Source organism: Daldinia loculata (genome assembly GCF_022478755.1).
Source record: "Daldinia loculata strain CBS 113971 unplaced genomic scaffold F4817scaffold_20, whole genome shotgun sequence".
NCBI classification, from domain to species: domain Eukaryota; kingdom Fungi; phylum Ascomycota; class Sordariomycetes; order Xylariales; family Hypoxylaceae; genus Daldinia; species Daldinia loculata.
The window spans coordinates 172,490-186,063 of record NW_026054874.1 but is presented as its reverse complement, the minus strand read 5'-3'; the positions used below and the strand labels follow the sequence as shown (position 1 = coordinate 186,063).

General features: G+C 46.9%; 3 protein-coding genes across 3 annotated transcripts; 1 reads left to right on the top strand and 2 right to left on the bottom strand.

The window, feature by feature from the left end:
• Positions 1 to 204: 204 nt before the first annotated feature.
• F4817DRAFT_358295 (NCA2-domain-containing protein) lies at positions 205 to 4,360 on the bottom strand (the record flags this gene model as incomplete). The annotated part of the gene is made up of 4 exons (XM_049306009.1): positions 205 to 527; positions 694 to 899; positions 2,329 to 4,284; positions 4,344 to 4,360. The coding sequence occupies 4 exons, from the start codon at positions 4,358 to 4,360 to the stop codon at positions 205 to 207; spliced, it is 2,502 nt and encodes an 833-aa protein (XP_049159713.1).
• A 955-nt stretch (positions 4,361 to 5,315) lies between these two features.
• Positions 5,316 to 6,968, top strand: F4817DRAFT_335521 (C-4 sterol methyl oxidase). Its single transcript, XM_049303028.1, has 3 exons — positions 5,316 to 5,577; positions 5,649 to 5,757; positions 5,821 to 6,968. Exons 1-3 carry the CDS (start codon positions 5,567 to 5,569, stop codon positions 6,616 to 6,618), a joined length of 918 nt encoding a protein of 305 aa, XP_049159712.1. The 5' UTR covers positions 5,316 to 5,566; the 3' UTR covers positions 6,619 to 6,968.
• F4817DRAFT_335518 (transcriptional coactivator/pterin dehydratase) lies at positions 6,969 to 9,171 on the bottom strand. Its single transcript, XM_049303027.1, has 3 exons — positions 8,438 to 9,171; positions 7,668 to 7,730; positions 6,969 to 7,382 (listed from the first exon to the last, which is right to left on the bottom strand). Exons 1-3 carry the CDS (start codon positions 8,819 to 8,821, stop codon positions 7,182 to 7,184), a joined length of 648 nt encoding a protein of 215 aa, XP_049159711.1. The 5' UTR covers positions 8,822 to 9,171; the 3' UTR covers positions 6,969 to 7,181.
• Positions 9,172 to 13,574: the final 4,403 nt, after the last annotated feature.

Sequence of the window (13,574 nt, the reverse complement as noted above, 5' to 3'; positions counted from 1 at the left end):
GGTAATACAACATTCGTGCTTCTTTCGGTCCTCGGGGGTGTCTCCATAAATCATATGCCTCGGTCTACAGTAAACTTTCGCTTGATAACATGAAATGTGTGCTAGGCCACCTCTCCCAGCTTGACTACCCAGCTTGGTGGCTAGCCCTTACTCTCTCTACCATCGCCATATTATCTCTCGCTTCGAACGACTTCTCGCCAGCCCTTAACAGCATTTGCCTAGGCCGCTGCTCTGTCCCGAGGACACGTTGACGCCCTGGCCACCGGCCGCGGCGGCCTGCTGCGCGGGGCTGATGTCGGTGAGACGCTTCTTAATGTCGCCGGCGAGGCTGTAGAAGGCCTTGTCGATGTTGATATTGCTTTTGGCAGATACCTCGAGAAAGGGGATGCCGAGTTCCTTGGCAAGCGCCTCGCCTTGTTCCGTCGACACCACGCGCTTCTCTTCCCAGTCGCACTTGTTGCCGATGAGGATCTTGTTAACGCCTTCCGTGGCGTGCTGCTCTACGTTCGCGAACCATGTTCGGATGTCTGTATCACGGGTCAGCATGGAGCCTCAAAAATGCTTGTGTATTATAAGCAAGCCGTTATCGATAGTTCCCACGGCTCACTAGAGCTCCTCTTAACACTTCCCTATTCGTTTCGTATGGGGGTGTAGGATATATATATAGCTAGTGTAATGATTGGGAGTTCTTACTCTCGAAAGATCGCTGGTCTGTGACATCGTAAACCAAGAGGATGCCCATCGCGCCGCGATAATAAGCCGTCGTGATAGTTCGGAATCGCTCCTGGCCAGCAGTGTCCCAGATCTGCAGCTTCACGCGCTTACCATCGAGCTCGATCGTGCGGATCTTAAAGTCGATGCCGATAGTCGTGATGAAGGACGGTGTGAATGAGTCTTCGCTGAACCGCAGCAGACAGCACGATTTGCCTACTCCCGAATCGCCGATTAGGAGTAGTTTAATCTATATATTGAGACCGTCGTTAGTATACTTAGGAATGCCTATGGGCTGACAGCTAGTGTAAGACGGAGGGGAAGCCATGGCTTGAAGAGACCTCGATAACCAAGCTACCGGGTGGTATATCATCTCTCCAGCCGTAGCGTGCGGTTCGAAGGGGAGAGGTTGTGAACGTACTAAGAAGTCGTAGTTTCGGTTACCCGACATTTTGTAGAGGTCGCTCGTCGTGGACGGCAGAGAAAGCTACGGCGGGTATTTGATCGATCGTATTCTTTGTCGAAGAATAGTTTGACGTAAACGCGATTCCTCGAGTTTCTTGATATTATTCCGGTTAGATATCAAACGAGACGACGTGTCGTCAGAGGTTGGCAGTAATACTAATAGTGGCTTTTGGTAGCAGTAGCAGTAGCAGTAGCGGTAGCGGTAGCGGTAGCGGTAGGCTGGTAGCGTTTAATGGAGTTAATGGGAATGATAATGATAATGATAATGATAGTTAGTGGTACATGTATGTACTCTTGGCACAGGAGTAGAAAAAGCTATCTAACTCGGTTTGTACTAGCATACAGGAGTACGGTGCATAAGGCTTATGGTTTCGGAAAGATAGAGCCTTCAATTGAATATTGAAGGTTTAGGATCGATAAAACAACATTGAGTTCGAAAAAGGATGGTTTACCTACCAAGTACATACATGTACCTACCTTAGGTCAGCCTTAGGTATGTATGCATTTACTCGGATGGCAACTACCTACGTGTACCTAATCAACGAACCTAAGCAACGGTGTGCATTTTTACAACCTAACAACTTAATCGAGTCGTTGGCCCAAACGAGGCAGCCTCAAACATTTCCCAGGTCGGGCAGGTGATTTACAGGTACCTACCTATACATTAGGTACCTGTAGACACCTAAGTCGCATTAACCAAAGCAGAGCTATCACGCCCTAAGCGGTTGGTTTTTAGCGTGTGAATATGTACCTATAACCCCTGAGTACTTACTGTAGGTACTTCCATAAGGAGCTCAATGATAGGAAATACGTGGCTGCCTTTTGCCGGCGTACCTGGCTTATGTCAGAATGGTGGTGGGCACGAATTAGGTACCAGGGGAGCGGTCCAGATTTACTATGCACATATGCATCTATTCAACGTAGAGCTGCTTCTAGAAAAGGGGCTTATCGACATGTCTCATATTTACATGGTACTTCTTTTTCAACCGAATCCCATAATAATATTGAACATCTTAGCTGTTTATTTGATACAACTATAGGCAATTGTTATACTAATCCGGAGTGTATAAAACATAATGCCCCTAGTCCGTCATATGCATTTGCTAAAATGTTCTAATAGCGACTTTGGGTTCGTGCAATTATCTCAACCACTTAGAATATGCCCAACGTATTCTATCCAAAGCTCGCAGCTGTGATTGGATGCCCTTGAGATTAGCAAGGTCGTCTAGGTCTTCCAAGAAGTCTTTCTCAATGTCGGCTGGGAGGAGGCTATGTGCAAGTTGTCGAAGGACGTGGACCTCACATACGAGGAGACCGTGGTCCTTGTAGGATATGAGGTTGTTAGGCGAGGGCGTGGCTTCGGATAATATGCGATCAATATTGCGTATAACTCGGATGCATTTGCCGGCTCTCCGGTGTTCTCGGAAGCCTTTTCTGCCTCCGAACACACCACGGAGGTATTGCATCACTCCGACGGACACGAGAATACCAGGTGTTAGACCTACGAAGCCAAAGACAAGTTCCTGGCTTTTCAGAAGGGCATCAATCCCGCTCATGGCGACTTCGATGTCAACCTTTGTCTTTTGAACCTGAATGAGCAACGTTCGGACCAAGTCACCTCGCACGGTACCCTTAAAGGGGCTGCGTAGGTCTTTTTCATACGCGCGAAGAATCGGTGTCACATCTCCCTCCCGGACCTTGGCTCTGATTTCCGCAACCTGTGACTCTGATATTGACGGAGCGCCGGTTGCGACATGCGGCTTATCGAGAGCAAAGTCGACGACCATACGCTCTAAGCTTTCCCTGTCCGCCTTCAGGCTATCCCGACTCATGATAGCAATCTCGCTATTGTCGTCGTGGCGGATAGTACCAACAACCTTTCGAATAGGGTCGATAACCCAGTTGAACCAGAAGTCACGAACAGTCACGCCAAAGTCACTAACCCACTGCAGAATCTCCTGCTTTCTATTGACCAAGATGCGGAGAATCGTGGACGAAGAGAGGAGAAGCGCAGTGGCAGGAAGCCAGTACCTCACGAGTCTTGACGGTCGTCCATTTTCTCTTAGTAGTTTTTCCGCTTCTTCAAGGTGTTGCGGTAATTGAGTTGTTAGCAAGTCCTGAAGTCTTTTAGCCACTACAGCCGGGCGATGTGTTTCGTCTTCATCGGCCAGGATTGACAACTCAGGATCCTCTTCAACGCCAGCAAAGACTCTATCTTCAAAATCGGCAATTCTGACATCCAATGTTAGGACGTCCTTGAGGACCATGTCCATTAGAGCGACGCTTCGCTCCACGACACCTTTCCATTCTTGGTTGGCTGAGAGGATCATATCATTCTTACCATCATCACTTCCGTTGCCGGCGAAGGCGAGACCTTCGTCGATTAAAACACCCAGGCCACTCGCGGTCATCTCTCTAAGCCTTTTCAGCTTAGCTTGCTTCTTGCGAGCTTCAGATCGACAAAGAGCAAGGGGAGACAATATCTTCCTCTGCACGTTGGCGAGCGACCTTTCGTGTATGGTCTCCCGCACAATATTGTAGAATCGGCTCCATCGTTGGGCTGCTCCGGCCTGGATCGACTCTACATTAGATTCACTTACCAAACCAGCGACTGATGTGCCACCGCTAGTGTACTGTTGAGATCTAGTCTTGCTGTCCTTGTAGATTTCCCTAGTCCAAGCCCAGACTCGTATAGGGGAAGTTTGCACCAGGTATATACTGCTGTTCGTTGGAGACGACAGCACATCGTCCCAGTACCAGATGTGGTCACTCAGGGGAATGATCTGATCTAACAGCGTATCCAAAATAATACCGTATGTTTGCACGGTGGCCTTGCTAACCAATCTCCACTCGAGCTCAGCCTCGTACAGGTTCGCCGATATCTCCTCAGTATGGTCCGATAGTAAATCCGACTGAGATAGGAGAGACTGGATATACCGTGCGGGGGGGGCACTTTGCGATCCCGAGGCCGCCGATAGGGCTTTGATGATCCTCAGCAGCTCTTTCGCACGAGGACTATCCAAGTCTATCGAAGCTTGGGTGGCGTCATAGCCCGTCAAGTGGCTAAAAGGGATGCGGTCTAGCTGCGCGTCCAACCGCCGTACTTGACTGAACAAGGTCTGAGCCACATTATCATCGCTGGTAAAGATGTTCTTTGTAAAACTTACTCAGCCACTAGGGACATTTTTCTTTTTTTTTTTTTCTGTTGGAATTTAAACCACACGTGCAAATCTTCTGTAAAAAGGAGAGATTATATGGGTCGATGCTCGGATGTACGGCCGGACATAATCGACTTGTCTAATTCTTCATATGTATCATGACGGGGTCTGTTGAACCCTTGTAAACTGTGGTCTATCTAGGCAATCGAAAGGAAGCTCTCCGCGATGATGACCGGGAAGTTGCCGGGACCTTGGATGTGAGACTTGAGTTAGGCTGACGGACTAATTAGGAAATCCAAATATGTACAACCTTCCTTCAACCTTACCGTATAGATCTTGGGAAACGGCTACAATGAAACGATTTGAGGTTGCGGTGTGCCGGATGCAGATTTGTTTCCCACAAGTCGAACGTTGGTCAGTCGATATTTACTGCTGAGTTGTGCTTGTTTGATGAGGTCATAATACTATGTAGCGTAGAATAAACCCCAATTCAAAATTCAAGCTTCTCAAGCTTTAACAGCAGTGGCTGCTCTAAACCAAATAGGGTAAGGTACATGGGTAAGCACAGAGCAACAACCCTCTTTTTGGCAGTTACCTGGCAATTGGGTTAGGGTAAGAGCAAAAAGTGAGCAGATCGGATAGGGACGGCTCCGAGTCAGGTGATTTGGCTGGGCTGCCGGAGGCTCGCCGTGGATTATCCGATAAAGTTATCTGATCAACTAACCTAAGTTAGGTACTTAGGTACATGTACCTAAACTAAAAGGGTCCCTGAGTTTTTGGAGTATTAGTGCAGATTTTCAGTGATACTAAGCCACTAAACAGCTCGGAATACGAATACGATAGCCGCATTCACTCCAAATAGGTACCTACACTTGTGTTTCCCCTGATGCAGCTTTCTCCACATTTTGATGCGTGAGCCGGGACGGGAAGAGGAAATTCCAAGTGGTCTCATGGTGGCAGCATTCGAATGATTGGTCGTACGTCCGGTAATTAACCAGGATCCCCTAAATTTCGAAATCTCCAATCTCTCCTTATCGCCTCCTACCGCCTTTATTTTCTAAAGCTACAACAAATAGCAGCCTTCTTCTCGCCTTTTTTTTCTCTCCCCTTCACATTTCCCAGCGTCGGCACAGCTCCTCAGCATTCCTAACTTAGCATTCGGGTCTTTCTTTCACTCATAGGAAGGTTTGTTCTCATCGCTGTTGGTTTACCTAGATTCCCCTTTCGCCACCATGGCCACGATGTAAGTCCCGCTTACCCCTTAACTTCGAGGCGCGTCTTTTAATTGAATTGGATAACTAACGCGCTTTGCAGAAATGCCACTGTCGCTGGCGTCTTCAGCCATCCCGATACGTATCTAAACGTATTCGAGGAAGTCACAAAATATAATGTCCACCTCAACGTGGTAGAACGCGCTTGGGCGGTTAGTTTGCCCCTAAACTTCAGACCGTCCAGGTACGAACAAGTGACTGACTCAGTAACCTAGGCCTGGTATCTATGGATGCAGAACGACACATTAGCGACGGGTATCATGAGTTTCCTCATGCACGAGATCATCTACTTCGGCCGGTGTATACCTTACATGCTCCTCGACCGTATCCCTTTCTTCAACCGCTACAAGATTCAAAACCAGAAGATCCCGACGTGGAAAGAGCAGTGGGAATGCGCCGCGCTGGTTCTTCTCAGTCATGTTACCGTCGAATTACCTCAAATCTGGCTTTTCCATCCTATCGCTACCTACTTCGGCATGGACTACGGTGTTCCCTTCCCTAAGCTCTCGACGATGGCCCTGCAAATCGCCGTCTTCTTCGTTGTTGAAGACGCATGGCATTACTGGTTCCACCGAGCGCTGCACTACGGTCCCCTATACAGGATGATTCACAAGCTTCACCACACTTACTCTGCCCCCTTCGGTCTGGCTGCTGAATACGCCTCGCCGATCGAGACCATGCTTCTCGCTCTAGGAACAGTCGGAAGTCCCATTGTCTGGGTTTCTCTAACCGGAGAGCTTCACCTGTTCACCATGTACATGTGGATTGTCGGTCGTCTATTCCAAGCCATTGACTCCCACAGCGGATACGACTTCCCCTGGAGCTTAAGGCACTTCTTTCCCTTCTGGGCCGGTGCCTTCCACCACGACGTCCACCACGAGAAGTTCATCGGAAACTACTCCTCCAGCTTCACATGGTGGGACTGGATGCTCGACACCGAGTCCGGTCCCGAGGCCGCCAGGCGCCGCCGCGAGAGGAAGCTCAAGTCTATCAAGGCCAAGAAGGCCGAGTAAAGGGGCTCCATAGCCTCGCAACATTAGGATATGCACTGGGACGGTGGGCAGGTCAGCTAGTGGCATTCCGCCGATTCCCGATGCTTGCTCCTGGCCATCAAGATTGATTGTTGGCCATTGGGAGGAGAGATTGCCCGATTTCGCAAGACGCGGCACCTAAGGGAACGATACTTTACGATTTTCGTCCATCGTTAATTCTATAGACATGGGGCTGGCCGACTTAATACAACTTTGTAATTGTGACGAAGAGAAGAGACAACTACTATCATAGATTAATAATAACCTCAACATCCTTCATTGGAACTTTTAAACAGACTTATCAAGACATTCTAGCCCTCGGGTGATAGCAGTGAAGTTGTGCTCGTGCCCATTCGTAAATTTCTTCGCTTCTGATATGACTGCTTATAGTAAGCCGCCTAGTTGTATTATATACTATATCTAACCCGTTGACCTGGATCAGCCAACCTGAAGTTAGTCATGGTCATACAGATAAAAGGTCCCAAGGATGTCTATTTTCCGTTATGGCCTGATATCTCGGAGCTTCATGATCTCTATTTTGTTCTTTATTTCTTAGGAGTACAACAATCACCCGCGTTGGTGACAGCACGGTCAGCCACCCGTTTTAGCTCGCAGCTATCAGTCTCCTCAATAATCTCACCAAAGTCACTAGCGAGGCTGTCGCAAATCGCAGCTAGCTCGACGTCCTTGGCGGATAGGCCCTTCGGATTGTGCGTTGTCCACCGGATATACGTCGTATTATAGACCTGTGCGATAACAACAATCACATGAGTCAGCCGTTGTATTCCAATGGGTCAGCAGACGGACAGCTCATGCGTTCCATCTGGTAATAAGAAAGATAATGTATGAGACTGTTATGGCCAAGCTCTCCACCTTGCCTAAAGACGACAGCGGCGATTCGTAATCGAAGCTGACGAGCTCTGGTTTAGAGTTTACGTTGGTTCTAACACGGGCGGGCACGTGTGCAGGGCGCATTCTCTTTATGATAAACGAAGGGACGAATGAAAGGGGTACAGTGGGGGGCACCTTACGTTGGACCATTCCGGGTGATGGTTTTTGAGCTTGCACTGCAGTGATACTGCAGTCATAAAGTCCTAACAGAATCAACACGATTAGTCGAGTCTACACTATCATTCGCAGCTGGGGCTTGTTTAGATGGTTTGACCATGCGGTCGTGAAGATCATATAGGCTTTTGAATGTCAGGTCAGATCTTCCCGGGGTCGACTAACCCGAGGACCGGGTGGCACCATTTCATCCAGCACTCGGCTATATAAAAGCCAGTCGAGGGCCGAGACTGGCGAATAAGGACCCGTGTGGAGTCAGCAGGAGACTTTATTGCTCTCTCGTGACTAGCCATACGTTGCGTGGTTGGCCACGGCGCTTCTTTTCCCGTGTTCAGTATTGAAAATTGTATACTGATGAGGTGCAACTCCCGCCGGGAACCCTGAAGTTACGGTATCCCGATGTTTACGCCCCCCGAGGTCGATCGATCATGCTAGCAGCACCCAAAGGTAAACCTATCTGGGGAATAATTCGGGGAACCATGTTACCCAGCTAGTCAGCCATTCAGGCTCAGCCCACCGGCAATTGTCGATGTTCCCCAGACTCTCCTACACGGGTGCAGGTAAGGGATATGATGCAAGAGCGGCTCTGTTCCAATGAGGGGAACCCTCGGGAACGATTGCGGCCGAATAAAGCAAATGCCGTGACCAGAGGTAGACGAGAAGGGAAACCAATGGTACGACGAAGGAGACGCGGGAAACGGGTATGGTATGGTATGGTATGGTATGGCTGACTCACCCACGTCTTCGCAAACGTCTTGAACTTGAAGCTCCTCTCCAGACCCTCGCCGCTAGCGATCAGTACCCACCGACCGCCATGCCCTGCTGATGCCAGCAAAGTCTCTAGCGTCCGCGTTAGAGCCGGCTCGTCGACGCCAGCCGAGAACTGGGGAGCAGCTTGGGAATTCGCGGGGCTTGCCATGACTGCTGCTGAAGTCGTGAAAGTTCGGCGACCCTGACCCTGATCCTGACCCTGATCCTGATACAGGAGTGAGCACCGGCGAGAGGTTGCAACCGCCTGTGCGCCTCGGCGTGTCGCCCCGACGGGTTTGCTCGCAACTTGTGGTGCCTTAGCGGCAGTCTTCGCGTAGTAAAGCAAAGGGCGCGTGTACCGGTTATACATTAGGCGCGGCACAGACTATTATTAGTAGATGGCAGAATATGAGGTGGTTTTATGGTGGTGTAACGTGTAGAGTCTCGTCATATATACCACCTATAAAAGCTCTAGGGTGCACACGGAAGCAGATCGCGAGCTACCCTGGTATACTTTTGGCTAAGTTTTGAAAAATGAATATGAATGGTTTAACCTAGGTTAGCAAGTTGCTACAAAATATTTCCAACGTTTATTTTCTGACGTTTATCTGTTGTACATAGTAAGTCGGATAATAAGTCGTCCTAAGTCATTTTCAGGTGGCCTAAGCTTTGCGATTACCTACATATACCTAATTCATGTACCTATTAGACGTACCTTCCCAGCTACCTATATTACAGGTAGCTCATATTAAGCTACACATATGTAGGTAGGTAAGTAACAGCCGTTACTAGAATTTGTTACACATAAAATCTTAGACATATCAATTTATTATCTTCCACCAAACTTGCAGTAGTAGGTATACAACGTGACCCCTTTTCAGTCCCGAGACATTCGGCGATTAAAACTACAAAGTTGCCGAAAATCGGGTATATTTATTATAAGGGCACGGTCGCTGTATCATACCCCATTAGGGCTAATGCTCTCCTTTTCTAAATCTGTGTCCGTGTCCCGACCCCCGTATCGTATCGTCGATTGCTGTGCTGTCAGCAGACGGCGGTGACAAGTTTTCATCTGACCATTAGTACCAAATTACGTACGGATTACAGCAGTTTTTAACGGAGACAGGGTCTCTCCACTTGTTAATTTCCGGCGCGTCGCGGACCGGACCACCTGGGTTTCCCACGTGGAAATCTCCTTTCTCATCCCGCTGTAAGCCTGATATTACCGACGAGAAAATGGGAAGCCAACTACACCGCCGCTGGGGCTAGATCTGCTTACTCCCTGTCGTAATATTGCCCTGTAACCAACAGCGTCCAAATTAAATGAATGGGTTGGGTGACTTTCCTACATGTTTATTATCGGACGCGATGATATCCTGTTTCGCTTTTCGCTCCTGTGTTGCTAATGCCCTTAAGACTCAGCATGAGGATTACCATCTTTAACCCGCAGGTTCCTACAGTCTACCTAGACATGTAAAACCCGGGCATTGAGATTCCAAATCGCACTCGCGTTCGTCAAACTCCGAGAATTATGCACCCCGGTGCAGGAGATCCGGAGTTTTATGTAAATAACCAGGGTGTATTCCTGGCACGCGATTCCCTAATAAGCAGTTTTCTTACACTTGGAGCTAGTATATTGGCTTAAATTGGAAACTCATTTATGCTTCCCAGTCCTTAAGCCATGGGTGAACGGCGCAGGCATTTGTACTCAAGCCTCGTGATCGACCGAACTCTGGTTAGTTCTACAAAGACGCTCTGTTACGCCCGAGGTTAGCTGCCCAGCTTGTTAGCTACGTAGTTTGTTGATATAACTAAGTTATAGTCTTACTAAACAGGTTTTGATGGACTTGGGCTAGCTGTGTTAAAGAAGCAATCCTCGTTTACTCACAGACTCAATGTCTTTTATTGGCGGTTGTCTTAGTCGCTAACGGGCACACTATCGCCCAAGTTCCTCCATGATGTTACCTACAAGCCTTTTTTTGGCACGGTCAGCACCTTCTAGGTTATCCTTTGCTGACCATCAATATTCTCAGCCTGCTTGGGAGGTAGCGCATGGAGGAATTTCATATAAGTAATCATTATGTATGGAATCTTAAATAATGGCTGCCCAACGAAGTGGAAACAGTCCATTAACTCCATCTGAGTTCAAGTTCAAACGGTTCAAGGAATATTTAAGACAAAGGCCGTTACGTAAACCTACCTAGGTAACCCGTTGATAAATCCTTACAATACTTTTAATCTTATCCCGCCGTAGGCCATAGGAGTTAATAAAATCGAAAACTTCTAGCTAAGCAGACGGCAGTTGGAGTTATTTTTGCAAGCGTTAACTCGCTAGAAAATACCTGACATCTTACCGCGCAATATTATAAAAAAAAGTGTTGGGTTTAGTATAGACCTCGAAACCAGTTCTATAACATCTTGGGTTTCCTTGATCATGGTGTTTAGCTTTTAGGTATACTTATAATAGGGCCGGTTTATGTACTTCGTACTTAATAGTTGCGGTTACTTCTAGTCCTGTAAAAGGCACTATTATGTTGAGGAGGGAGAGTCGTACAACCTATTACAATAAATGGTAATGAAACTTATATAGTACATAGTAGATTATCCTATAGCGATCGATATCGAGCTATAGCCTCAGCACGGGCGTAGGTAGATCACACAAATAAGTACAAATAAGTACGTATAATATGCAATGTCAGCACCGACGCGTTCACGCCACTTTGAGACCCCTTCGTTCCGCATTCCTAATTAGGTTCTATTGCAGACCAACAAATCGGCGCTGCTGGCCTAGGTCTAAGATAACTTGTTCAAGGTCTATTAGTCATTGGTGCAACTGGCTCACGGATGCACCATGTATATGAGCGAGTAACTATAATCATACCTTTATCTCCGACAGGGTTACGCTCTTTATGTAATAAGACAGCAGGACAAGCTGAAAGATGCAAGCTAATATGTACCATTTACTACTCAACGACAAGGATCAGTTCGAGTAACTCTATCGGGATTTCCGGGAATAATAGGGTCTAAGATCTTCGGGTCGACTGTTTTTATAGAGTATAAATTTTGAGCTAAAATTTATCAATGAGACCTCAGCGACCTAGTCGGCAAATTACAGGTACTGTTGGTTTATCTCCAGTATTCCGGCCCGAGAACATACGTTTCTACTTCGTACATTAAAATGTAACATATCGTTGTTATCCGTATAAAACGTGAAGGTTACTAATCTTACGTCGGCCGGAATGGCCGGTTTTGATCTTTTTAATGATGCTGGCATGACGTGAGTGGTAAGTGCTGAAACCGACCTACAGCCTCTAGTTTATCTTATCTCCTAAAATGTGAACCAGACATAAGTACCTCATAATCCACTTATATCAACGAATGAAACACTGAAAAAGACTCGATGCATACTCTTTAGGAATAGTGTAAAAAATTCAGCTAATCAGATCTGGATGGAGTGTTTACATGGTACTTTTCACTTTAGGAGATAAGCCGCCTGTAGTGTATAGGACGGACTGCCATATAATATGATAGGATAATATTAACAGGAATAAGGTAACATAAGGATCCTAGCCATTAAGTTGCATCTCCAACTTCGAAGCTATGAGCGGTGTTGCGGCGCCGAGGTATGAGTGCAGTTCAACAAAGCGATTTCAGGCATCAATACTGCCGGCTGCTTACATGTTGCTAACCTTCTAGTCGAAGACGCAGTAAACTTCAAGATTATACCCCAAAAGGATCATACGGCGGATGCAAACCAGAAGGCTTTGCCATAGGCGAAGGAAGCATTGCAGATACCAACACGCGAGAAAGGGGTTCATAAGATATTGTCTTCAACTAAAGGCATAGGGATAATAATCGGTTCATGGGTCGGGATAGTCTCGTAAATCCTTCTCGATTCTCCTTCTCATTTAGTTGTCATGAACAACCGACCTATGGATTGTCAAAAGTCGAGCGATTATCAGTCCATTGCATTATGTTGATAACACAAGTAAAACAGGCAATAATGGATGCCGTAATTCGATACGACATTCTCGGGATCAAGCGGAGCGTAGATCGACCAGGATTACTAAAGCAACTAAAGCAACTATACAAGACGTAGAAGCGGCTTTTTACTTTACCTTGGGGGTAACTTGGGGCTCGTCTAAGTTGTTGAAACCCTTCTGTTTCTGTTGGCGCAAACAGAGTAAGCGGTAAACGACGCGTAATTAAAATCAGATGTGAACCTAACACGGACGGGAGAAGGCTTGTTGCCGATGACCACCGCGGAACGCCAAGACTACCAGGGAGGTGTGGAATATATTGGCCGGCGTATCAATCTCGATTTTCCCAGGACGGTTGGATTGGACAATGTTATATTGAAACCAAAAAGATACCTACGTTAAATGTTGAATATTTACTAGGTACCTAGGTATGTGAATAAGTATAAAAGTCTTATTCCCATTTACATATCAAGGTAGACAGACAGTCATATCCTTCATCTGCATCTGTATTCGGATACCTTAATATGAGGCTCTAAACTTTACGTTGGACCTATCGGCAGATTCGAATTACATACATACATGAGAGTACAGTAAGATTGTACCATTAGTTATGCGATTACCTAAATGTAGCATGACACACGTGACAGTATTACTAATATAAACGGTAAGCATTGATAGGCATCTAAATTCCAATTATTCTTCAAGCCTTAACCGGCTTCCAAACTTCGGACCTACTCCATTTGATGTTGCTGTTTCGATACGGTATAGTTAACCAGATCTCGCTCGTCACAGAAAGTTCCTTTTAATACTTAGACCAACGAGGTTCCATCGTGTCATCATCCAATCAACTTAGTATCGCATAGAACCATGTGCATGCATACATACATATGTACATCGTACATCGTACATCTTGATACTACATGTGGTATGTAGGTCGATAACTGGGTTGCCGAAGACCAAAAAAGCAGGGAAGTACCTAGGTATGTTAGTAATGAAACCGTGCCCTCGGAGGACGACCTCTTTTAGCCTGTTGTATTACGTAAGTCCGCGGTTGGAACCCGCGCATTGATTCGAGTTGAATGTTATTAATGAAATGCTGGTGAAACTTTTTTACGACATGCGTTCTAGCGGCCGTCATTTATC

Excerpts from the sequence above, each read along its gene's own strand:
- F4817DRAFT_335518 (XM_049303027.1), bottom strand. The coding sequence starts at position 8,821 with ATGTATAACCGGTACACGCGCCCTTTGCTTTACTACGCGAAGACTGCC. Across the intron at positions 7,731-8,437 it reads AGACGTTTGCGAAGACGTGG|GACTTTATGACTGCAGTATC; the intron begins GTGAGTCAGCCA and ends TGATTCTGTTAG. Across the intron at positions 7,383-7,667 it reads ATCACCCGGAATGGTCCAAC|GTCTATAATACGACGTATAT; the intron begins GTAAGGTGCCCC and ends GTTATCGCACAG.
- F4817DRAFT_335521 (XM_049303028.1), top strand. Across the intron at positions 5,758-5,820 it reads TGGTAGAACGCGCTTGGGCG|GCCTGGTATCTATGGATGCA; the intron begins GTTAGTTTGCCC and ends TCAGTAACCTAG.